The sequence below is a fragment of the Eulemur rufifrons genome, chromosome 30 (genome assembly GCF_041146395.1).
Source record: "Eulemur rufifrons isolate Redbay chromosome 30, OSU_ERuf_1, whole genome shotgun sequence".
Classification (NCBI taxonomy): domain Eukaryota; kingdom Metazoa; phylum Chordata; class Mammalia; order Primates; family Lemuridae; genus Eulemur; species Eulemur rufifrons.
Genome location: NC_091012.1, coordinates 100,342,860 through 100,367,949, shown reverse-complemented (window position 1 = coordinate 100,367,949; position 25,090 = coordinate 100,342,860). Strand labels below are relative to the sequence as shown.

General features: G+C 51.6%; 1 protein-coding gene and 1 long non-coding RNA gene across 6 annotated transcripts; one reads left to right on the top strand and one right to left on the bottom strand.

Annotated features, from left to right (window-relative positions):
* Positions 1 to 1,701: 1,701 nt before the first annotated feature.
* Positions 1,702 to 13,596, bottom strand: LOC138378214 (uncharacterized). 4 transcript variants are annotated; one of them, XR_011231935.1, is made up of 3 exons: positions 13,357 to 13,596; positions 8,813 to 8,995; positions 1,702 to 5,551 (listed from the first exon to the last, which is right to left on the bottom strand). It is a non-coding gene; the product is annotated as an uncharacterized lncRNA (long non-coding RNA). The 4 variants fall into 4 exon arrangements; XR_011231936.1 differs by lacking the exon at positions 13,357 to 13,596 and having other exon boundaries at positions 1,702 to 3,208; positions 4,381 to 5,551; positions 8,813 to 9,172; XR_011231937.1 differs by lacking the exon at positions 13,357 to 13,596 and having other exon boundaries at positions 1,702 to 4,463; positions 4,596 to 5,551; positions 8,813 to 9,172.
* A 237-nt stretch (positions 13,597 to 13,833) lies between these two features.
* On the top strand, positions 13,834 to 24,520 carry LOC138378089 (protein FAM156A/FAM156B-like). Of its 2 annotated transcripts, XM_069463373.1 has the most exons (3): positions 13,834 to 13,917; positions 16,629 to 16,702; positions 23,117 to 24,520. In XM_069463373.1, exon 3 carries the CDS (start codon positions 23,227 to 23,229, stop codon positions 23,869 to 23,871), a length of 645 nt encoding a protein of 214 aa, XP_069319474.1. In that variant the 5' UTR covers positions 13,834 to 13,917; positions 16,629 to 16,702; positions 23,117 to 23,226; the 3' UTR covers positions 23,872 to 24,520. The 2 variants fall into 2 exon arrangements, with proteins under 2 accessions (XP_069319474.1, XP_069319475.1); XM_069463374.1 differs by lacking the exons at positions 13,834 to 13,917; positions 16,629 to 16,702 and adding an exon at positions 19,257 to 19,315.
* The last annotated feature ends 570 nt before the right edge of the window (positions 24,521 to 25,090 follow it).

The window sequence follows — 25,090 nt, the reverse complement described above, 5'->3', positions numbered from 1 at the left end:
GTAAGTCCACACAAAAATGTTCATACAAATGTCCGTAGGGCATTATTCCTCATAGCCAAAGAGGACGGGCAACCCAAGTGTCCATCAACTAATGAATATGTAAACCCAGTGCGGTGGTATGGCCCCATAATGGAACATTATTCAGCCAGAAAAGCAATGAAGTACTGATACATGCCACGACATGGTGAAACCTGAAAATCACCATGCTCAGTGAAAGCAGCCAGACACAAAAGTCACATATTGTTTGATTCTATTCATATGAAATATCTAGAATAGGTAATAGACACAGAAAACATCCTTTGTCAGTTTTCTGAAAAAAAGAGAGACAGACAGACAGAAAGCAGATTAGTGAATACCAAAGGGCGGGGGCGGAGGCGGAAGGGGCAGGGACGGCCAATGCTGTGGAGTACGCTCTGCAGTTAGTGGCGATCAGGTTTTCGTTCGGGTATTTTGAAGTTGCGTAGGCATTCATGACTGTCACGTCTTCTGAGTGAATGGAACTCTCTATCGTTACATAATATCCCTCTTTATCCTTGGTAAAATCCTCATTGTGATGTAAACTGTGTACGATGTTAATTTAGCCTCTCCATCTCTCACTTCATTCAGGATTGTTGGGCACAGCATTTTCTGTACTTTTATTTTATTAATTTAGTTATATTTAAAGTAGAATTCTCTGTGAGCATAAAGAATCTGGTCTTGCAATATCATCCAATCTGAAAAGCAAAGCCTTTTAAATGATACTTTTAAACAATTCACATATAATATCTACAATCTGGCTGTATCTATTTTTTTTTCTTTGAGACAGTCTCGCTCTGTTGCCCAAGCTAGAGTGCTGTGGCATCAGCCTAGCTCACAGCAACCTCAAACGCCTGGGCTCAAGCGATCCTCCTGCCTCAGCCTCCTGAGTAGCTGGGACTACAGGCATGCGCCACCATGCTCGGCTCATTTTTTCTGTATGTTTTTAGTTGTCCAGCTATTTTCTTTCTATTTTTAGTAGAGACGGGGGTCTCCCTCTTGCTCAGGCTGGTCTCGAACTCCTGACCTCGAGTGATCCTCCCGCCTCGGCCTCCCAGAGTGCTAAGATTACAGGCGTGAGCCACCGCGACCGGCCTATCTTTCTATTTACGACATCCATTTGTATTCAGTTTTCCTGTTTCCTGACTCCTTTTAAATTAGGTGAGCATTTTTTTATTATTCCATTTTATCTCCACTATTGGCTTCCTAGTCATACATCCCTTATATTTTTTTCTAGCAGCTGCTCTAGTGTTTACAATATGTATTTTTAACTCATTACATTACAGGTAACAATGCTATTCTGCCACCTTACGCATGCTACGAGGACCTTACAACTGTATACTTCCCTTTCCTCCTTCTTACCCTGCTATGGTTGCCTTACATTTTATTTCTACCTATGTGATAAATGCCACCATACATTGTACTATTCTTGGTGTAAATAATTGTCATTTAAAGAGATTAAATATTTTTCAAATTTTGTTTGACCCATAATTTGACCTTTTCGGCGCTATTCAATGCTTTGTGTGCCTCCAAATTTACTTCTGATATCATTTTTCTTCTCCTGAAGAAATTCTAAATCGTGTATCTGATAGGGGCCTAGTATCCAGAATGTATAAAGAACTCTTAAAACTGAATAAAAACACAACCAAATTAAAAAAGGGCTAAAAGATTTACTAAAAGAGTACATCTCATGTTAAGTGTTCATACCAAAATAAAGATCCAAACATGCACACACACAATGGACTAAGCATTTGAACAGATATTTCCATCAGTAAGACACACAAATGGCAATAATCACACGAAAGCATGCTGAACAGCAGCAGTCATCTGAGGAAATAAAAATTGAAACCATGATGAAGCACCACTCCACATCCACTAGTATGGATATAATTTTCATCACGAAAAATCACAAGTATTGGGCAGGATGAGGAATAACTGGAATCCTCCCACATTGCTGGTGGGAACCCACAATGATGCAGCTGCCGTGGAGAAGGCTGGCAGTTCCTCACATAGTTGAGCAGAGAGCTACTGTATGACCCGAGCTACTCCACTCCTCAGCATATACCAAGGAGAACAGAAAACATCAGTCATTCAGAAATTGTACATGAATGTTCATAGCTGCATCATTCATAACATCCAAGCAATTCACACCACCCAAATGTCCACCAGCTACTGACTATATGGATCAAATGTGGTGTAATATCCACATAATGGAATACTATTCAGGCATAAAAGGAAAGAACAACTGATACGTGCTACACTACAACTCGGATGAGCCTTGAATGTATTCTGCTAAGTGAAAGCAGCCAGACACAAGAGAACACATGGTGCATGATACTATTTCCATAAAGTGTCCAGAATGCACAAATCCATAGAGACAGAAAGCAGGTCTGTGACTGCCAACGCTGAGGGGTGGGGAGAATGAGGAGGAACTGCCAGTGCTATGGGGTATGTTCTGGAATTAGATACTGATGGTTGCCCAACATTGCGAATGTACTAAAAAAGCACTGAATTATACAATTTCACAGGGTGAGTTTTAATGTACATGAGTTGTGGCTCTAAAAAGTAAACTGTTTTACAAAAAGAAGAGCACATACAACTGGATATATTTTTGGCCACTTTGGCAAATATAGTCGACTGCATCAGAAGACATAGTAGGCAGCACAAAACTTACCTCCATCGGTACAATCATCGGAGGTGACCGTCGTACTCAGATCAGGGGCTTCTGTGCCCGTGTTTTCTGCATTTACAAACTTCACATGAGCACACGCACATGCGCACACACACACACGCACGCACACGCACACACACACACACGCACGCACACACACACACGCACGCACACGCACACGGGGCAAATATGAGCACTTCTAGTCACTACTCCCTGTAAACAGCGAGGCTTGGAGAAAAACTCCGGGGCCAGAACAAACTGCTTCCCCTCATTCTGTGTCAAGGCAGAGGGGGCTCCAGGGCATAATACGGATACGTCAGCCGTCATTTAACCTTCCAATGGTGGTTGACCAGTAACGGCACTTAGCATTTTCACCCCGGCGGTTTCCTGCCATGGTCACTGTACACACAGCTCTGTGCAGGTGGGAATGTTTCTCAGTGGTGAAATTGCTACTCCGAAGGATGGTTTCCTTAAAGCATCATCCATGGAGCGCCTCCTCTGGGCCAGACACCGTTCTGAGTGCTGACGAGAAATCACACAGTAAGACCCACTGATGTCCGCCTTGCCACTGAGGGAGGAAGGTGCTCCGGCAGTATGTTGACAGGTGCAGCCTCGGAACGCTGCAAAGCTGTCTTGCCAGTTCACGCTTCCCTCTGTGGGGCAGGGAAGGAACGCCCCTTTGCTGGCAGCCTCACGGCAACTCCTGGGGCAGGGGCTCTTGGCAGGGGGCTGGAGGCCATCCAGAGCTCTCCAGAACATCCTCTCAGTCTGTGACTGGCAGGATCCACTAGAAGATTTTAGTACAAGTGGGAAGGAGATGGAACGGGCCACTGAGGAGTGTCGGGGTCACGCAGGCCGTACCCACTGAGATGGATTGGGAGAGAGGGAAGCTGGGGATGAAACGACCCACTGGATATAGCTGTGACCCTGCCCTGTCGGGCAAGTCCCCAGAGAATGTGGGGACATGAGGAGAGGGGAGAGGCTGGATGAGTGGTGGGTGGTGCCCTCCTCTACCGGAATGTGCCATGGGATGCCCAGATGAAGCCGTCTGCTCTGGGTGGTGCCACTAGGAAGGGGAGCCTCGTCTTTCAAAACTAATCGCTGTGTGTCAGGCGCACGGGGCTCACCACCAGCAGGGACGTCCACACCTCTGCGACCGGACCGGAGTGAGGCCTCCACCTCCCCGGAGGTCACCATCCTCCCATTTCTGGCCCCAGCCCGTCGGCTCTACACATTAAGTGGGAGCCAGGGACGAGGGCAGAGGAGCAAGTGAATGCTTCCAGGATGGATGAGCAGGGCAGACGGTAAGGACGGCACTAAAATCCGTTTAGTCTGGATGGCACTGCCCGCTCAGGATCTTCCGGGGGCAGAATTCTCATGGGCAGGGGCGGCCACTGTGCTACCCCGGGAGGTTGTGCTGTAGAGGCGGGGCTTCAAACAGTGGACCTGGAGCTGGAGGTGGACGGCTCAGGAGCCTGCCCAGGAACTCGGCAGAATCACCAGCGGAAGAGGCTGAACATGCTGCCGGGCCACTGGCATTCCTGGCTTGGTCTTTTTCGCCTTCTACTCTATCCACCCGTTCTCTTTCTTAACAATGCCATACAGGATCCCATTATATTCATCTCAGAGCCCAGGAAGAGTTCACAAGTGCACCGAGAAGACGGCCGATGTCTGGCGTCTGTCCACCACCATACCTGTGCGTCCTCGATGGGCAGGGACCGTTCAGAGAGGGCTCGTGACCCCTCTGCAACCCAGGTTCCTCCATGGAGACAGTGACCTGCTCAAGAAAAAAAAAAACAAGGAGTCAACGATTAAATCATGAGATTTTAGGCCTTAGACAGGGGGACATGTTTGGGGGAGTGCAGGTAAGTAGGAGATAGGTGGGTTCTTTACACAGTGAACGTCTCACCAGGCATTTATTAAGCCCTGACTGTGTTCAGAGCTCTGCAGGAAGTGCAGGAGATGCAAGACTGGGTTGCTTTTGTCCTGGGGGAGCGCACTGCCACCAGGGCATCAGAGACGGCCAGCGTGCGTGTCCCCCAGCACGCTGCGCACCGCCAGCTGGGCCCAAGACAGCCTCAGTGCCCTCTTCCACAGCCTTGCAGCCGGTTTTGCCCACGAGCAAACAGCCCTGTCCTAGCCCAGGTCTCCTGGTGGGGGATAGAGGCACGGAGAAGCCTGTGCTCCTTCAGTCTGTACAAAGCCCCACGGCAAGTGTACAGCCCCTCGGGTCCCCGTCCCCTGTGAAGCTGAGTTAGGCATGGAGAAGAGGGGGACCGGTCTCGACCTCCTCTGGGATAGGGAGCATGAGGGGAAGGGGCGGCTGTGACATACCCCCCAGTACAACACTGCAAACCGCTTCCCCGCGTCCTCGTCGGCCTCTGGTACCCTCTCTCTCCGGGATCTGCGGGTGTCCCGTTCAGGGCAGAGGAGGCAGAGGAAGCCAGGTGGCCGCAGTGCCTCCTGGGCCCACTTGCTCAGGAGGCCGCAGCAGTGCTGTCCAGGACAGGCGGATAGATGTCCCCGAGCAGTCGACGGGGCTGCGGGACGCCTGGCCCCAGTGGCCCCCAGCACTGCTGCGGCAGCACAGGCCCATCCTCCCGTTCCACCCCGGCAGACTCCCCTTGCCCACCTGAGGCAGCGGCTCCTCAGCAGAAGGGCAGCTGGGGCCTTGGGCGAGTGGGAGCCCCCCTGGAGGACAGCATGGCCCCCCAAACCTAGAACGTATGTCCATTTTGATGAGCAGAGGGCTCCACTGTGTGTCAGGACCCGGTCCTTCCCTCCGGAGTACGGCCCAGGCCCAGAGCAGCTCAGTCACTGCCCAGAAACGGCCTCTGACGGCAGAACCCGGGGTCTTCCTTCCCCCTGGAAGAGAAGAGGCTGTTACTCAGGTGCCTGGCCCGGGGGGCTGAGGGACGGTCTCACTGAACATGGAGGATTTCCAGAAATGGTCTCCCAAAATCTCACCCTGTCCCTGCACCCCACTGCTCCCTTTCATTCTGCCTGCCTGCGTCTCACGCATGAGACGCGGTGGTATTCCTACCTCGCCGTGGCCCTATCTGACGTGTGTCCCGTACGGGGTGACTTTTTGCATGTCTCCAAGGCAAGATGTCATTTCTGCCTTGTTTCAGGCAGGGTCTGTGTCCAGACTTGAGAGCTCTGACCTACTTGGAGGTCAGTGGCACAGGTCGTCAGGTCTCTGACCTGCGGGGCCTTGTGTCCAGGGTGACAGTTCTCTGGGCTGGTTAGGGGTCTGTCCCCAGAGTGTGAGGTGTCTGACCTGTTTCCAGCGGTGTCTAGAACACAAGGGACAGGTGCAGTTCTCCTTCTGTGTCTAAGGAATTGGGGCTTGAGCTCTCCTGAGCGTCTGTGCCGAGGATGCGACATATTTGAGCCTCTGAGGCCCCACATCACACAGAGCTTGACTGAAAGAGCTATCTACTGTTTGGGGCTCTGCCTCCCGAGTGTGACCTCTCTGGCCTGGTTATAAGTCTGCAGCCCAGGGATGGAGGTTGCTGATGTTCAGAGGGGTTCACTGTGTCTCGGGTGGTAAACTGCGGGCCGTGTGGGCATCTGTGTGCCGCACTGCCAGGTCTCTAAGTGTACACTGCGTGTAACATTGTACCCTAGGTCTCCGTGTTCCCCGTCACGGTCCTCTCCACTGTTTCTGTGTGTGCTTCCCAGGGTGTGTGCTCTAAGATTTTATGGGCTTCTGGGTCCAGGGTGTGACGGGTGTGAGGTGACTGGGCTCACAGGTTCTGAAGCTGCTACAACGCGTGTGGGTCTGTATTTTCGAATCTGATGTCTCAGAGCTCTTTTGGTGACTCTGTTCTCATTCACTGAGTTTCTACGGAATCTGAGTTCCGTGGATTGTTCGTTGTTCTGTGTCCACAGTCTTGACGCCCCTGCGCTGCCCTTTCCTAGGTTGGTATCTGGGTTCCATTTGTGGCTGGACTATTTGGTGTGGGATGTTTCAGAGCTGGGAGGAGACCTGTGTCCCACAGTAAGGTCTGGTCTGTCTTTGGTTCTGGGTTTCAGGGTTTGAAACGGCTGAGCTATCTGGGCGGTTATCTCAAGATGAGATCCATCGTCACGCAGCAAACTTCAGCCAGAAGTTGTCTGTGACCTCCTTCTGATGTTTCATTCTGACAACTGTCCAGAAACACAGTGGGAGGTGGTTCTCAATTGACTACCTGAGAACGTGTCCACCGCAGGTCCCCACATCCCAGCTTCCTTGTCTAGTCCCTTGAGTTTACGTGGCCGGCTTCCCTCGGACCCTCCCTTGGGGCAGGAATCAGGCCACAGTTTCGAAAGTCACAGGGTTTCCCTCGGCCCCACCTGTAGAAATCTCATCCTGGGGAAGAGTTTATTCTGTGACTCTGACAGAAGACAGAGCAGGAACGCCCTCTCTCGGGGACAGTCAGCACTCACACATCTTGTCCTCCATTGTGTCGTTAGCGTCCCGCCAGACCTCACTGACAGTCCAAAAATAACCTGGACGTGACTCTACAGAACACACACTTTAAAGCCTGGATGCCCTCTGCCCTGCCGGGGTGGTAGGAGATTCTAGCTCTTTGGATCACCTTTCCAAACCTTAGCCTGACGAAATTCTAAAAACCTGCATTGCAGCCCCTTCCCCCAGTCGCACACATCCTGTGAAAGCAGAATTCAGGGCTGCAGGTGGGAGAGGTGGGAGGGGATGCAGGTGAAGGCCATCTCCAGCCAGGGAGAACGTATGTGCCCGAGACCGGCTCAGTTGGAAGGTAGGAGCAACGTGTCCAGAACATTCAGTAGAAATGGGAGTGGGCTGAGGAAAGAGTAAACTACCCCAGAATGTTACCTCCATCTCCAGCAAACACACAGATGACTTCTATTATCTTGGGAGGACCCTGTGACAGACTCTGCACCACAAGGCAAGGATTCAGACTGAGAAAAATCATTGTTCCACACAACCTGGGACAATCCACACGGGTCTGTAACTTCCCTTGCTCTTGCATAAATTGCACACGTTGGGATCACGTGGCAGGCGGAGGTGAGTTTCTCTGCAACCACTGGGGCTGGCGTTTCGAACTGATTTCAGTACAGCAGGAAGCTGTCTGCCCTACTAAGGGCCACTTTCTAACATTCCCTCTGTCTGATGTAAAGCAACCCCTCTCTTCATCCTCACGTGTCCCCAAGCCTGCAAAGGATCAATGCCTCTGCACCAAGGCTGTCATGCAAGAGCACCCCTGTCTCCCCAGGGTGGGAAAACTTCCTTCTCGCTCACAGTTTGCTCTTCAGAAACTCTCCTTCCTGCCTCATCCCTGTTTGTGGTCATGGTCACGGCCCCCACTGCTCAGTTCTCTGGCCATGTGAAGTCTGGGACGTCTCCTCACCTCAGGGGGCAGGACAAAGGGAGGTCACTCCCCAGGGGACATCAGGGCATTTCTAGCCTTTCCTGAAACTTTCCCTAAAACGCCCTAAGGGACATAGCACAGGTTGATGAGTTATTTCAATGCTACTTCTTCACAACATTTTCAATCAATGCATGCTGAGCCTACGCTTGCCAACAGACATGGCAATCGCCCCGCAGTTGAGTGCCAGGCAGGGGGATGTCCACCACATGGGGAGCAAGTCAGCCGAAACCCTGGGTGTGTGTGGCGGGCGCCGGATACCTGGCACCCTTCTCCTTGTCTGCGGAAGAGAAAGAAGAACTTGCAAGTGGGAAGAACCGGAGGAAAAGGAAGCTATACACACACGGAGATCCAAGCATTTCACCCTGGCCTAATCAAATTAATCACAAACATTGATCTCTTAAGTGTTGCATAAACCGCCACAATTTGTTTTCAGTTTAACAGGTCAAGAAATAACCTGAGGCTCCAAAGTAAAGCCACAATACTGAATAATTCTCAGTTCCTGCCGACTAAGCATTTGGGTTTGAAATCAAGCCCAAAGTTCAGGCCCTCTAGGTCAGATCAGAGCTGCGGGGCCGCAGTTGTGCCTGAAACTGAGGCAGCTGCAGCCAGAGGGGGACTGTGCCTGAGCACACAGAGGGCTCCGTCACATGGCGGAGAACCAGGCCCACAAGGGTCCCATAGCCTGGGATGGGGGGACGCAGACTCGTCTGTTCAAGCAACAAATCCTTACCGAGGGTCTTCTATGTGCCAGGCACTGCCCGAGGATTTGAGACACATACATCAGCGAACCAAATCGACGGAAAGCCCCGCCCTGGATCTCACATCGCCTGAAGGAGAAGTTGCAGGTGGCAGATGGTAAACGCTCCACATGGTGATTCAATAAACTGAACAGTACGTTACAAGGTGATGGGGGCTGTGAAAAAAACGAAAAAGTATTTAGATTGTGGTAACAGGCTCAGGAGTGTGCGGAGGAAGTGGGTTAGCTGCAGGTTAAATTATTAAACAGAGTGACCTGGGTAGCCTGCATTGAGAAGGTGACATTTTGATAAAGACGTGAATGGGTAGAAGAGTCAGCCAAGCAGGTATGGGAGGTCAGGGCTTTCCAGAGGGAACGGGGGGAAAAAGCGTAAGAGGCAGAGCATGCCCAGCACAGCGAAGACGCCACAAGGACGTCAGCGCAGTTGGGAGCAGGAGTAAGGGCTGACAGGGACAGGGGTTAACAGGACAGGATCCTGCTGGGCCGAGTAAGCTTCTGGTCAGTCAGCTAGACCAGAAAGGACAACCGAGGGACGTAGGTGCCGAGGGCATGTCTGGGTGGACCAGCCAAGTTCAGGCAAAGCAGGGACACAGGGGAGGACCAGTCTGCGACAGGATGGTTTGGGCACACAGCCAAGACCACCAGGTGAGGTGGACACAGCCCACCCGGACGTGTCTCATGTCTGCATCCTGTCTTCACGTCCTGGTTGCCGCGGACATCTGGGCTGTAGCCACAGAACCACATATTCAATTAGCAGGCCTGAACTCTCTCAACCATCCTCCAAATGAACACTGCAACTATGCACACTGGCCACCGGGACACGGGAAGCTTCTGGGGACTGACCAGTGCGGTTCCACCGGGAGGCTAGACCTGAGACTCATAGTGGAACAGATCGGCCAACACATGTCTAAAGAATTTAGCAGGCCCTTTTATCAGGAGTTCCGGAATTAGGGATGGGATGAAAGATACTATCCTCTTCCCTCAACCCAAACCCACAAGAGAATGTGACTGCAGAGACGTCCTCTGCCCACTCAGTTCTCCTGTACCATTTCTAGCGCTGAGAGAACCGCTACAGTAACAGCTGCCCCTTACTGACCAGCATCCTGCACCAAGGTCCTTCATTCACCGAATGAACATGTCCTAAGAGCCAAATGCACAGGAGGTCTCTACGTACGGGACACAGGTGGGGGACGCAGGGACGCACCGTACTATCCCGTGAGCAGATGACCCCCACGCTGAGGTGGGGTGAGGCGAGCCACGGCAGAACTCATGGCACCCTCGGGACGCAGAGGAGAGCACCTTCCTCCTCGCCCGAGGGCTGTGTGCGTGAGAGGCTCTGGTCAGGACAGACTTCTCTGGTCAGGAGAGGAGCTCTGTGCGGTAGACCCTTTGGCCATCCACACTTTACACCAGAGAGCGCGGAGAACAGAGCTCAACGCAGGAGAAGCAGGTTTCCACTCCTGGTTGGTCTCTGGGGCTCCAAAGCACCTTGAGTCTGATCAGCTCCAGGGCTGTGTGGCAGCCACTACAAACACCCCCTCTGGCTGTTCCCCTCCATATTCTTATCTGTTAAACAGGGTGGGGGTGCACTGCAAAAGTCTCTCTCAGGTGGCACAGTGCCTCCCCAGGGGAGCCCTAGAAGGGAAAGTCCTGCTCAGCTGTAAGCTCCCAGGCAAGCCTTTCACACCACGGGGACTCCAGGGCAGCGCCTCAGATGGAAGACGTGCAGCATTTGAGGGCCTTTCAAGGTGTCTTTGTCCTGCCTTTCACAGGTGGACACGCTGTTGGAACGCTGCTATCCCATCACGGGGCCATATCTGCATCCCGTCAAGGGGGACTTCAGCAAAGTCTGCCGCGGAAAGCGTGCGAGTGGAGTGGACAGAGGCCTGGCTCTGGAGTCAGACAGAACCAGGGTGTGATTCCCAGATGCAGCCTTTCCAGCATCGGCGACCTAACCTCTGTCAGTTTGGGCCCTTGTCTGCAGATGGAGGTTTGACACTCACCTCTCTAGGTCTTTGGGAAATCAAACCCAAACACGCGCAGCACACACTAGGTCCTCGCTAGCCAGGCTCCAGGAAGAGCCACTCACACTGTGCCATGTGTTAGGGACATGCGAGTGAGGAGGCAGGCATGCCAGGGTCCCAGAAAACCCTGCCCTCAGATTGCATTTCCCATTCATTGGTCCACTGGGGGATTTAAAAGGAATCTCCAACACGTGCTCCTCAGTAAAATATCGAACCGGTAAGTGTGCCTTTTTATCCAGGCAGTGCCGAGGTAAAACAGAAATGGCTCTCCTTAACTTTAGGGCTGAAGGGAAGCAGGCATCAGGCAGAGGAGGAGGGAGGAAGTGCCGGCCAGACGGAAGGGACAGCAGGTAGGAGGCTGTAGGCAGCAGAGAGAGAGAGAGAAAGAGAGGGCATGGGTGGGCATCTGATGAACAGAAAGGTTTAGATTGTCTGGAACATTAAGTGTGGGGTGCAGCAGCAGGTGTCTGCTACAGGTGAGGCGATTTGAGGTAGCCTGGGCCAGATGTGCCTGGGCCAGCAGGCCGGACGTTATCCTAAGGACAACAAGCAACCCCTGCAGAGTTTGAGCAGGGGTAATACGACCCCCACAAGGAGTTATGAAAGGCCCCTAAGGCACCGGCACAGAGGATGCGTGGGAAGGGGACAAGGCTGGCAGCGGGAAGACTACCTATGATGGCCCTGCTGGTCGACAAGGAGACAGATGAGTGTGACTGGACTAGGGAACTTCCTGTTGGAATGGAGAGAAGTGTAAAGACCTTACTTGGACGTGGGAGGTCAAAGTGGCCAGACTTAGTGATTGTGGGGGAGGTGAGAGAAAGGTAGCAGTCAGGATGGCTTTAAAGATCCCTGGCCTAAACTGCTGGGTAGAAGGTGCTGCTTTTCACTGAGTTAGGCACCACCGAGGAGGCGCAGGTGTCCAGAGAGTGGGGGTGGATGGGTTCAGCTTGGGACATGTCGGGCATTAGGTGCTCTGGGACTCAAGCACTTGAAATCTGAATGACTCTGGGGAGCTGACCTAACCTCTCTGGGCCTAAGAAGCCTCATCTGTAACAGGAAAATGACAATAATAATTAGGAATAATGACGAATTTGCTGCATTCTTTTGGTATAGGAGAACGTGTCTTTTTATACAGCAGACTAGAGTTTTCTTGTCAGATCCTCCCAGGTAAAATGGGAATCTCTATCCATGTATTGGCTTCATTTTACATACCTGTTTTGGGTATTGTCACCATTGGACAGGTACTGCCAATGCTAAAAAAAAAAAAAAAAAAGTAAATGTATAAATTCAAAGTAACAAGTGTGTATTATCACATGTGTGCAGTGTAATAGTCCATCAGCCCGTCTCTCAGACATACCACCAACCCCTCCAATATGCTAATCTTTCTCGTGTAGCCCATCTCTCCCTCCAGAGGGTGGGCTAGGGCCTTTGGGACCCTGCATCCCTCACACTCCTTTCTGTGAAGTCACCTCCGCTGCCCAGGCAGATGTCTGGGACCCTGTGAGTGCAGTCTGCCTTTGGGGTGTCAGTTGGCTCAGGATGTCTGTAGTTTCAGAGAGAGGACTTGGCCGGATAGGTGAGTTTGGAAATGAGAGGTGATGGCTGCACAGCACAGAGGTGCTGAAGCCGCAGACACCTGGATCTGACTCCAGCCTCCACCATTTATTCCTTGTGTGACTTTGGGCGGTTACTTACCCTCTCTCTGACTCAGTTATCTCACTTGTAAAATCAGCATGATGACGATATATCTGGGATAGTTATTCATTTTTGCTGCCTTCATCTAGACCACAAAAACATTAAGTTTCCAAAATTGTAAAATGGTGTTCACAGGTCACATACTTCCAGGCAAAAAAGAGAATCTCTCTACTAATTCACGTTATCTCCTTGGACAGGCAGGAAACATGCCTTGCTTATTTTGACCTGTTGACAGTGGGGAACTTCACCTGATTCCTGAAATAAACCACAGCAGGTGAATCTCTACATGCTTTCCTGTTCTGGAAAAGGGCTGCCCACAAAGGACCACTCGTTTTCATGTGACTTAGATAAGGGTTGCTGTGTGGTCACTCTGCGCCAGGACTCTCACCAGATTGGAGGATGACACACCCTCCCAGTCCTTGTTCTTTCTCTCATGAAGGATTCATCGGGGAGATGGGAAGTTTGTCCTCCAGAAAGTAGCTACCCCAGGGATAAACATTCCCTTGTTCTGCTGACTGAGACCTCCTCCAGTTACAAAAACACCCTCCTCCGTAAGCCACCCCATTAACACTTGTTTACTCCTCCCTATGAAAGTCAAGGCAAAAGCACCCCGCCCAGACACGCTGATCGCCAGACAGGTGCGCTCTCCCTAGGGCAGGAGGTTGAACAAATCCAGTTTCCTGACGTGTTTGCCGTCTGTCTTACCCCTCGAGTGTAAGCCACACGAACCCTCCACCTACAGACAATTATCGCCCACGCACAATTAGTAAATAAACTAATCCAAAGAGCGGGTGCCACTTCTCACCTGTACACAAGAACTCCCAGCCAATCACCAGAGAAGTCGACCCCCTCCAATCCCTCCAGCCAGCTCCCACGCGTCTCGCCTGTGAAGTCACCTCCGCTGCCCGGAATTTCTTCCCACGGCCTCAGGAAGCACTCGTCGCGTCCGGGACGGGAGGGCCGCTCCGGGGACGCCCCCGGACGCTGCCGGGAGGGCCGGCCCTGACGCCATGCCTCCGCGGAGTAGAGCAGGGCAGCGCCGAAACCATAACTCACCTGACGCCCCAGCAGACAAACCCGATCCCCTTTTCCTCCCGGCGTGCACTGCGGCCCCGGCAGCCAATCGAAGGCCAAGTTTCTCTCAGACGTCCCATCCCTGTGTCGTCACACGGCGCCCGCCGCCCGGCGCCAGGCACCGCCCCCTCGGGGTAGCCTCTCTAGCCGGCCGGAGGAGGGCTCCTCTCCCTGGTCTTAACCCTTCAGTTCCGAGCGGGCTGCGCTGTGTCCCAGGGCAGAGGAAAGAAGGCAGCGCGCTGGCGTCTGGACGGCGGGAACCGGCTCCGGAGCAAGAACGCGCGCGTGAGAGAGCCCGAGAGAGGGAGACAGAGAGAGAAGGAGCCCGGGAGTCAGGGGGAGAGCGCGAGCGAGAGCGAGAGCGAGAGAGCGAGAGAGACGGATGGAGAAGGGGGGTGGGACAGAGACTCGGAGAGAGACAGCGAGAGACAGAGTCTCCCTAGAGCGGGGCAGGTGTGCGTTAGTGGCTTGGGACTAGAATCCTTCTGTTTGGCCAGCGGGGAAGGCTGCTTTCTGAGAGAACACCTGCTGTCCTCCGACGCCCTTCTCTCTTCGGCGTGAGAATGGCGGTGGTACAATCTGCGTGTGTCGTATTTCTCTTTGCCTAGTTGGGGATGGCGGTTTTGAAGCGGAGAAATCCCATCCTAAAACTTGCTGTGGGCGCTGTCAGGCATCGGGATGTAATCGGGCAGGAATCAGTGTTCAACAGGTTCAGAAAGAACCTGTTTGCTTGCATCACCTCCCTCCCACCCTCCCCCGTGTCCCACCCCACGGTAGGAGACAGAATGACTGAAGCATTTTCAAGGAAAACTACATGTCCAGTATTGAAGCCGTCGGAGAAACTCTTTCAAGGGCGTGTGAGAGAGACGGGTCCTGATGTGGCATAGGAATAGACATGCGTTCTTTAGTAGGCTCTGTGACTCCTTCATTAGTGTGCAATTAGGTAGAGCGTTTTATTTTAATCAAATAACCATCCAAGCTGCAGTGTTGAAAATTTAGAGAAGGAAGGCGTCTCTGCTTGTCCACTTTGCTGGAGTGCAGCCAATCCCTGGCAGCAGACCTCTATGCCATGCAAAATTTGGTTTTATGATTAGTCACAGATTTCCATTTGCATTTCCAATACAATTTCCCTATATTAACATACCCCTATTGAGTGTAATGAATGTGTGTGTGTGAGGGTCGTTTTATGAGTTTGTGTTTTCAAAAAGGAATAGGGAATGGACTTGCTTGGCTGAGGCTCTCAGGGCCCCAGCAGGGAGAAAAAGGACAAAGAGAAGGGATTTCGATATTTTTAGGAGGAGAATTTCAACAGTTGCCTGTCAGAGGGACAGCGTCTCTTACCTGGAACCTTTTGGCATTTGATAAAATGTTTTGTGAAAACTTTTCATAGGGAAGCACTGGTTTTAGTGTTTCCAGTTGGATATTGATTACATGTAAAATTGTGCTCGGGATTGGGTGACATAACTAAGTTAAAACTCTGAATCGCAGTGATCCATTTCCTTTATCCAGCCTTTGGGTGGAATACAAAGTCAAGATAAATGTTCAGTTCTGGGCTGGGCAATCGTGCGTGGCAAGGGAAATTTACATTTTGTCCCAGTAAAAGGCCTGATGTGCTAAAACGAAATCTATACTGTATTTAGCAGGTTATAAGAATTTGAAGGAGAGGAGAGCCACAGGTAAGTATATGATGGTGGATATGAATTAAAACAGGTGACAACATGGAGAGAGAGAGAGAGAGAGAGGTGGGGATTGGTGTACTGAATAGTGCAGAGACTTTGCATTTTAACAGACCTAAGTGAGAAATGGTCCCCATCACTAGGGAGCTGTGTGACCTTGAGTGAGTTGCTGAACCTCTCTGATCCTCAGTTACCTCATCTGCAAGTGGGCATGATAACATTATGCACCATAGCAGGCCCTGGGAGAAGTCGTTCCCAACCACCCGGACTTCAGGGCCCTCCTTTGCTTTCCACACCTCCCCTGGCTCAGGCCAGCCATGGAGTCGTTATCTTCACTACGGCTCCCTGTCCCCCAGACTGTGAGCCCCCTGAGGACTGTTATCCTGCAGGAAACAGTGCCCCGTGGGCCACATGTACCAAAGCACAGATCCTGCAACCGGGCGCTCTGCAGGGGCTGGGGCACGTTTGTGTGTGAGCAACGATGACCCATGCTACCCGCTCGGCCCGATGTAGCTATCGTTATACCGGCACTTTGTTCATTGGAAACAATACAGTCAGCCCTCCAGACCCCACGTCCCGCATCCCAGGATTCGGCCAACTTCAGATCCAAAACATTAGAACTGAAACAATATAAATAATACAAATTTTTAAAAATACAGCACTATTTCCATAGCATTTACATTGCACTAGGTATTATAAGTAATCTGGAGATGATGCAAAATATATGGGAGGAAGTGCGTAGGTTGCATGAAAATACTGTGCCATTTTATAGCAGGGAGGTGACCACCTGAGAATTTTGGCCTCCACAGGGGTCCCAGCCAATGCCCCATAGACACCGAGGGACCACGGTATTGTAAATGAGTGGATGCAGCAAATATCTCCGTTTAATTTTCTGTTAATCCTAGGGATGTTTGTGTCTTTTCCCCCCACACTGTCCAGAACCATACCATACCCATTTTGTCCCCTTCGCTGTGGATGGCTGTTGTGATACCTGCTATTTCCCTACAGGAAATAACGTAGTGTAAATGAGCAAACATGGCCGATCCTGTGCTGAAATTTCTGTTCATCCAGGGCCGTGAGGAGCATCGTGTCCTCTACTCCCACTCTGTCCGCCAGTGTCTATTAATAGTATCAGTGTATTTCCTGCTTTTTTTCCCCTTCATGCTATGCGTTGGACAAGATTTTACTTCCTCAGACTAGATGTGCCCTGGGGACGGGGCTGCCTTGGATAAGTCACTGAAGGGATGGCTGAGTGGCGGGGCCCTCGGGGCACACCTGTGGGACACGCACCTCGGCCAGTCAGCTTATTTTATTTTGTAGGTGAGAGGTGTAGCGGTCACTCCGGCCCGGATCTGCAGAATCTATGACGTGAACCCAGTGACGGGTGACCTCGGGTGAGTGCACGTGAGCTCTTCTCTGGCAGGACACTCTCCTTGGCTGCCTCTTGCTGCTGTGGCCCCTCCTCCTTGTGGCCCTCCCCCCGTGCCCTCCCTTGCACTCCCGCTGCTTTTCCACAGACTGTGTGTCTCTGTCCCACCTGCTGTGAGACCCCCAAAGGCCGGGACCACGATTGCTTGGTCTGTTCTTTTTGGCCTCTCACACTCAAAAGTGGGCATCTCTGGGTGTTTACGGACTTCACTGTTCCTTTGTGCTGACGCTGCCAAGAGGAGCGTCCCCTCCCTCGTAGACCCAGAGGATGCAGGTTATGTGGGTGGGCATAACAGAGAGAGGACGCATGTGCCGGGTGCGGGACAAATGCTTTTATTAATCTGAGTGGTGTTGCGTGGCTGGGACTCTGACTCCTTCTTCCCAGGCATTGCCCAAGGCCAGGGGCACAGTTCTCAGCACCCAGCGACCTTGCACAGACCCCAGTCACTTAGCTGTAGGGTTTTGCCCTTTCTGGAAAAGCGTCAAACTACTATTTCATGGATGTCACTAAATGAAATTTGTTTCTTTTCCCTGAAATAAATTCATTTTATAAGGGTATTTCCCATCATTGTGCAACATTGAAAAATCTGCGACTTGTCTCTGTGAAAATGAGTGCAGAGCTATGCGTAGGGGGCCTCACCCGGACATAGCACGTTTTTCCTTGTTTGGCTGTTTTCTTTCTCCTTCCCCACGTGAGAATCAAGCTAAGGAGGGCGAGCAGTTTGTGAGGTTCGCTCAGTGCGGCATTCCCGGCACTGAGAACACAGCCCAGCACTAGCACGTCATAGGAAATGGGTGCAGAATCAGTTACCTGGCCCCAGGACCAGCTCTGGACCCCCGAGCCAGCCCCCAGGACTTTCCTGTGTGAAAGCTGTCCCTCAGGACCACTTGCTACCTTAGGCATCTGCGCAGGCTGCGAGTCCGGTGAGGCGGTACCAGCGAGGGTGGCTGCATCTGGAGTCGTTTTCTTTCTGGCTGCTTGTGTGATCTTAGGGACATTACTTAACCTCTCAACGCAGGAATGTCCACCTTTGCAACATGGGAAAATATGGATTTTGCAGGGTTGACATACTGAGGTGCTTATAAAGGGGCCCCAGATTCTCCACCTTAGGTTTGACAGATGTTTGTGAATGTCCACTGGGGTGGAGGCTCTCCCATGGGTGAAGAAGACAAAGTCCCTGGGTAACATCAGCTCCCAGCCTGGTGGGTGGGACAGACAAATAACCATCTGTTGACAAGTGAGTGGGGCTGGGGCCGGGGCGGGGAACGACAGGGCCTTATGGGAGCTCAGAGGAGGGTTCCCCATTCAGGACTCGTGAAGGAGGTCAGCGAAGGCTTCCTAGGGGAAGTGCTATCTAAGCTGAGCCCCGAAGGGGGAATAAGAGGGGCAAATCTTGCGAGGAGCCTCTCTGGTCCCGAGCCTTTCATCTATGACCACCGTGGTCATCCCGTTCCACGTGTCGTAGACTGATTGAGAAACGCGGCTGTGCCCCGGCGCTGGCCCATGGGAAGGGAAGAAAGTGTCTGTCTGCTGGGCGCTCCTGGCATAGCTCCGTGCTCGCAGGAATCCTACAGGAATAGAGAGTGCCTTTCTGCACTTGGCTATTGCCATATCTCCCTGTCAGTCCTGGAGCAAATGTAGCAGAAAACAACACATCACAGAGATGGTGCTTGGTGGCAACAGTGGGTCACAGATTATACCGTGCCTAGGCCACCCTTCCTGCTGACTTGCCTTTCTGATTCGGCCCGATGGAGGAGGAATTTTCTCTGTCCTCCCAGCCAAAAGCAGACTTCCTGCTACAGGGAGCACTGTGGCATGTTTTTGGAAGGAGCGATACAGAGTAGTGGTTGAGGACACTAGCTGTGATTCTAGACAAGCTTCCTTCCCACCCAGTTCTGCCGCTTGCAGTCATATCATCTTGAGAAAATTACCCTCCTCACTCGTGAAATGTATTTTTTGTTATGAATACTAACGGTGCCAAACTAAGAGGGGTATGTTTGTGAGTAAGTAATGAGATATGCAAGGGAAGTTTGTAGAAACGAGCCTGAGATGTCACTTCTCATCACAACTACTGGTAAGGCCATGGGGTACTTGGGAGGAAGGCCCTCACAAACTGCATCATCGCCCAGAGCAGAAAAAACGTGACAATCTCATTAGACTTCTCTGGCCAACCCTAGAGCTTCTTTCATTCTCTGCCGTACTCTTACCTAAGTTTTCCCTCATGCACCAAAGACCTCTGCCCAGAATGCTGGCTGTTCCCTCGTGGGCTCCCCATCTGGGAACCATAAATACACTTTTGTCTTATACTGAGCGGATCCATTCACGTCAGCTCCATTTCTGTCCTCAGGTAGGTCGGTGCCGCTTCTGGTTTGGGGGATGCCCCGGTGCAAGTCACAGAGTGTGTGATTCCTCGCTGTTCTTGCGTGCCACTGGAGGCTCTCCGTGCGTGACCTGCTCCCACCTCGTCTCTCCAAAGTCCTGTCCCTCTGCTTCAGGTCCCAGAGCTTTCACTCATGCTGGCTTCCAACATGGACCCTGCCAATGAACTCTGTCTCCTTAAGCCTCAAATTCCTCATTGGTAAAATGACAATAACTCTACCTACTTTAGAGGGAAACCTACGTGAGATGAGCGATGTAAAACACCTAGCTCACATTCCCTGGCACGTGGAAGGCACTAAATGCTCATACGCTGTTTTCTGTCACGCTGGTTTAAATACAAATTACTGGGCATGTGATAGTGTGGTTCCCTGGGAAATGTTTTTGGATTGGACCACCGACGTTGTGGTATATTGTGGGTGTACTAGGGTTTTTTCCAGAGGAAAAGAGCCCATAGGATATCTGTACATCCATACAACTCTCTCTCCCTCTCTCTGTCTCTATCTATCCGGAGGTTGATTTATTTAAAGGAGTCGGCCCATGGGATTGCAGTTACCGGCAAGTGGGAAATCCGGAGGGCAGGTCGCGTGGCTGGAAATTCAAGTAAGAGTTGATTTTGCAGTCTGCAGTCTGAAGGCTGCAGGCGGGCCAACATGCTGAAAACTCAGGCAGGGTTTCTATTTACATGTCGCAGTCTTTGGCCGAATTGCGTCTTCCTTGGAAGCCTCGGTCTGTGCTCTTAAGGCCTTCAACTGGTTGGAGGAAGCCCACCCCTGTCCTGGAGGATAATGGGCTTTGCTTACAGTCTACTGTTTGCAAGTGTTAGCCACCTCCACAAATTCTTCTCTACAACATCTAGAGTGGTGTTTGACCAAGTGACCCGCACAGTAACCTAGCTGAGTTGACACGTGACGTTAAGCATCACAGTGGGGAAACCCTGCACCAAGGGACATCCCCTCCCTGTCTGAAGCTCTGGTGACTGCTCTTTCTGGGTTCACTCACGGGTTCCCTTGTGCCTAGCACCTTTTCCCTCTGTTCAAAAGCTGCGTTTGATGCAGGAAATTTGAGGCCGTGATATATTAAGCGGGTTTGATGTCAGATTGTTATCCCTCGGGGGCAGGTGACTGCGGAAGGAGTGAAATGGGGTGACGACGAAGGAAGGGAAGTCACATTACCGCCCCAGCTGCTACCCTCTCCCCACAGAGGGGACTTCTCCAGGCCTTATTGTCCTTGATGTCTCTGTAAAGGAGCCTGAGTGGCTTCATGGGTGTGGTTTGAGAACCTCGTGATAGGACAACAAAGTATTTCATTTCACAGAGTGGATGCAGGGAAAAGGAGAGAAAAGAGTGTTGAAAACACGGGCCAGTTGTGAATGGATGTCTCCAAACTCGCTATTTCTTCATGTAGAAGTGTTTGTGAGGCTGTTTTTCCCTTTCTCTGAGGATTAGCTGCCTGTGTGAAGAAATACGATCCTGAGAGAGACCTTGTGACGTGTGAAAATTGGTTGGGAGGTAGTTGTGTTAAGATCATTTTCCAAATGTTTCCTTCACACATGAGTGTTTGTGTAGGCTAGTGATGGCCCAAAGGATGTCACTGAACTCGCTAGTTGGAAACACAGACTTCACTTACTTAAATGTTAAGAGACTCTCTTTCTGGGATGGATGTGTTTGGATGTGTGCACAGTCCGGTCATGTGATTCGAAATGCTCCTAATATCGTTCTGTGTTTCCTGCCCTGGTGTGTGCCGGTAGACACAAGGCGGTAATACAAGTTTCTCAGTACCAGCATCCTCTGAATAAAACTAGTGAATTCTGGCTTTCCAAGTTTGCTAAAAGAGCAGAGCCCGGGATGTGAGGTAACGTTTCAATTTAGCATTTAATGTACATTAGTTTTAGATTCATCCAAGATGTGTTTATTGATAGAACGACTGTAGAGAGAGGCCCTTATTCTGGACGCTACCACTGGGGGTTTTGATCTGACGTTTCTTCCTGGGAGTACAGTTCTAGCAGCTTTACCGCACACATAGATTCTCGTAACCACCACTACGGTCAAGATCCAGAACAGTTCCCAGAGTCCACAACGCTCATCCAGAGCCACCCCTTCGCAGTTACGCCTTCCTCACCTCTGCTGCCTGCCAGCAAGTGATCTGTGTCCTTCTCTGAGGTGTTGTCTTGTGGGGAGTGTCAGCAATGAAACCGTACACTTTCTGGCCTTACGAGGTGGGCTTCTTTGTGATGCAGCATCTCGGGTGAATCTCAAATGCCTCTGTTGATCGTCTGTTCTATTTTCCTGCTGACCAGTATTCCACGGTATGCCATAGCAAGTTTGTTTCTCCATTCTTCCATCGAAGGACATTCGTGTTGTCTCTAGTTTCGGGCGATCATGAATAGAGCTGCTTTCAGCATTTATGGACAGGCCTTTGTGCAAACCTAAGTTTTCGTGTCTCTAGGGTAAAGAACCAGAAGTGGGATTATTGGGTCCTATGGTAAAAGTCTGTGGAGCATAAAGAAACTGCCAGACTGCTGCTCACACTGGCCGTCCTGTTCGCGTCCCCACCAGCTACGGGTGAGAGTTCCAGTGGCTCGGCATGTTATCGAGCCCTTGATACCGCCAGTCCTTTAAACCTGGGCCATTCTAACAGGTGCGACGGGGTCTCTCGTCTCGGTTTTAATTCGCATTCCCCTAATGGTTCGTGACGTTGGAGTTTTTGTATCATCCGTGGACTTTGAATCTTTTCGAAGGGTTTTTCTGCACATGTTGATGTGCTCTTGTTGTTGTTGTTCTTCCTCTGACGTCTCAATCTGTGGATTAGGTAGATGGATTTTCAGTTATAGAAGGAACATCCCTTGAGTTCCTGGTATAAAACCCCCTCGATCGTGGTTTATTGTTCTTTTCTTATCTTGCTAGATTTGAACAGCGAGTTTGTCGTTGAAGAATTTTGTGCCTGATTGAGAAAGAGTATTGATTGGTCTGTAGTTTTCTTGGTATCAGTGCTAGCCTCATAAAATGAGTTGGAAGTGTCCCCTCTGCCTTATTTTCTTGTGTAGGATGGGTGTTATTTCTCCTTTTAACGATTGGTAGAATACGCCGCCGACACTGCCTGGGCCTAGGGATCTTTTTGCAAAGGCTTTTAAACTGCGAGTTCAGTTTCATTAAGAGATACAGGACTGTGCACACCGTTCGATGTTTGAACGACATCTTGGGTGACTTTGGTAGCTTACGGTTCTCGAGTACGTGGTCCATTTGATCTGAGCCGTAGAACTCACACAGAGAGTTGTTTGCCCTATTACTACATTGTCCCTTTTATGTTCTCTGGGTCTATAGTGAAATCTCTTCTTTTATTCCTGCTCTTGGTACCTTGCTGTTTCTCTCTGTTTTTTCCCTGTCAGCGTTGCTACAGGTGGATCAATTTTATCGATCATTTCAAAGAACCGGCTTTTGGTTTAAGTGAGGTTATCTATTTTGCATCTGTTGGAAAATTCCTGGTTTTCTCTTGCTCGTATTTTGTACACATGCTGGGAGTTTTGAAATGATGTCCATAGCTTGAGCGGCTGTTTTGACTAGATGCAAAATCAGTGACCACGAAGGCGAAAATGTAAAAGAATGTGCCACCAGGGTATAAAATTTAGGAAAAGTCTACTTTACGAAAGAAGATGAACGCTTGTGAGAAGAGCACGTGCTAGTCATGCATCGATTGTTCTTAAAATTATTCTAGAGGATGGGGTGGAAAGGGTCGGCAAGGAATTGGCATCGCTGAATGCGTTGCACCCTGTTGCATACCATGTGACAGGGATGCAACGATTGGTGTCGTTTCTAAGACCTCTGCTATATGCCAGCCACAGTCTACGTTCTAGACCCCTATTATCTCAGTTGATCCCCAGAAGACAAGGCGGGGGGGTCTCCTGGTTGTCCCTGTTTTACACACGGGAAGTGGAGGGACAGAGAGGTTAAGTGAGGTGTATAATGATGGCTCTCCTTTCTTCCCTCATCGCCCTTTGTTTCAGTCTGGCCACACACCCTCCTCGCTACCTTCCGGATAGCTGAGAACCTCCAGCTGCAGCTTCTCGTCCAGACCCGAGGGCCGAGCGGAGCGTCCAGCTCAGACTAGACCTCCATGGATCCACTCCAGAAATGGAATCCAGTGTTGATCTCGGGATCTTCCCAGATGACGGCGGCAGAGACTCCGCAGGCGGGCCCGGCAGCCCCTCGGCCTTCCCGCTCGGAGCAGCTGGTGGTGGGCCTGGGAAACCCGCGCCCCGGCCCTGGCACCGGCCACCACCCTGCGCCCCTGCCAGAGGGGCTGCTCCAGCAGCGGTCCCGAGAGGAGAAGAGCCTGCCAGAGAGGCGGTGGGAAAAGCTGGCCTTCCCGCAGAAGAAGAAAGCAATCCTGGGCCACCTGAGGCGCAGACACCGTGATCACATGGCCCCTTATCCGGCTGAGAGGGAACCGAGGATCGCTCCCTCGGGGAGCAGGGAGCAGAATCGATTCCGATGCGAGTGTCGATACTGCCAGAGCCACAGGCCCACTCTCTCCGGGCTCCCTGGGGAGAGGAGCGGGGCCCCTCCCGCGTCCTCCTGGGAGGCGCTGGTGCAGGGCCTCAGCGGCCTGACCCTCAGCCTGGGTAGCAGCCAGCCCGGCCTTCTGCCCGGGGGGGCGCTCCAGCAGCAGGAGAGAGAGGAGAAGCGCCAACTGGAGAGGCAGCAGGAGAGCAAGAGAGTGTTCCAGAGGCTGCTCAAGCAGTGGTTAGAGGAAAACTGAGACACCGCTGCTGTCACGCGACGCAGGTCGGAAGGGATTCAGACGGAGACGCGGTGCTGCCGGCTCCGGGGCGTGGGACCAGACCGTGGTGAGCTCTGGTCGGAGGACTGCCGAGACCTGTGTCATCACCGCAATCCTCCCAGTCTGACGTTGGAAGGAAGGTCCTGCTCGCTCGTGCCTGTCATTCCTGGATCGCTGTGAGGCATTCTGTGGCAACGGGGACTGCGTACCAATGGTCCTCACCTCATCTCGTGTGGCTTCCGTGGTGCATGTTGTCGCTTTGCCACCCCGGATCTCCGTCTTTGCTCCCTACCTTGTTGTCAGTAAGAGATAAAATGTCTGTGTAGTGTCAATGCCGTGTTGCTGTCCCTGTGCTTTTGTGCCATTTAACTGACTGCCTCTGAGAAGCAGCGCTGGGTCTGTTGAAACGCAGCGCGCCACCCTGAGGTCCGGTTTCATGAACCGCAAGCTAAACAGAGTGTGGGGAAGGGACGTGGAATGAGACCTTGGTGGCTCCCCATTGTGCTGTGTGTGTAAGCTATTATGAATATGATAAGCTAAATGTAAGTAAATGTTTCCCTGCTCTTTAACAGTCGCGTTGTATTCCCCCTCGAGGGAGTTCCGATGGGGCACCTCATCGTCAATACCAAATAAATATACGTGTGAAAGAAAGTGACCGAAGAATTCAGGTTTGTTTATCAGTAGTGGTTTGTTTCCTGTCGGCTCTGAGATCACTCCCTTGAAATGCCCAACAGCGGCTCAAGAGTTCATCAAGGGGCGCTCTGCGCTGGGGGGCTGCGGAACACGGGAGGGGGCACCAGAGAACACAGTCCGGTCGCCGAGGCCCCGCGACAGGACCAGCATCCACACCAGCCAGGCGGCGCAAACGGAAGAGGGTCCTCCTACTCGCAGGAGACGTGGAAGCAGAGTCCGCTGCCCACTCTGGGAGCCCCTGCCCCTTGGTGCCGATGCCCTGGCTTAGGGGACCCGGGGGCCGTTCTCTGCTGTCTGGTGGGGTGTCTGGGTAGGTGACCGCAAACGGCGGTTTTGTACCTGCTCTGCCAGAACCAGAGCATCCTCGACTTACTTCACAATCCTATGAGCACTTAGACACGTGTCTTTTACTTTCAAGAGGCACCACTGATTAAATCTACCTTTTTTCCCCCTGCAGAATCCTGTCGTGCATACCCAGCAAGGGACCATGTGATTCTTCTGAACT

Bases quoted from the DNA above. Each gene is read 5' to 3' on its own strand.
- LOC138378089 (XM_069463373.1), top strand. From the start codon at position 23,227: ATGGATCCACTCCAGAAATGGAATCCAGTGTTGATCTCGGGATCTTCC.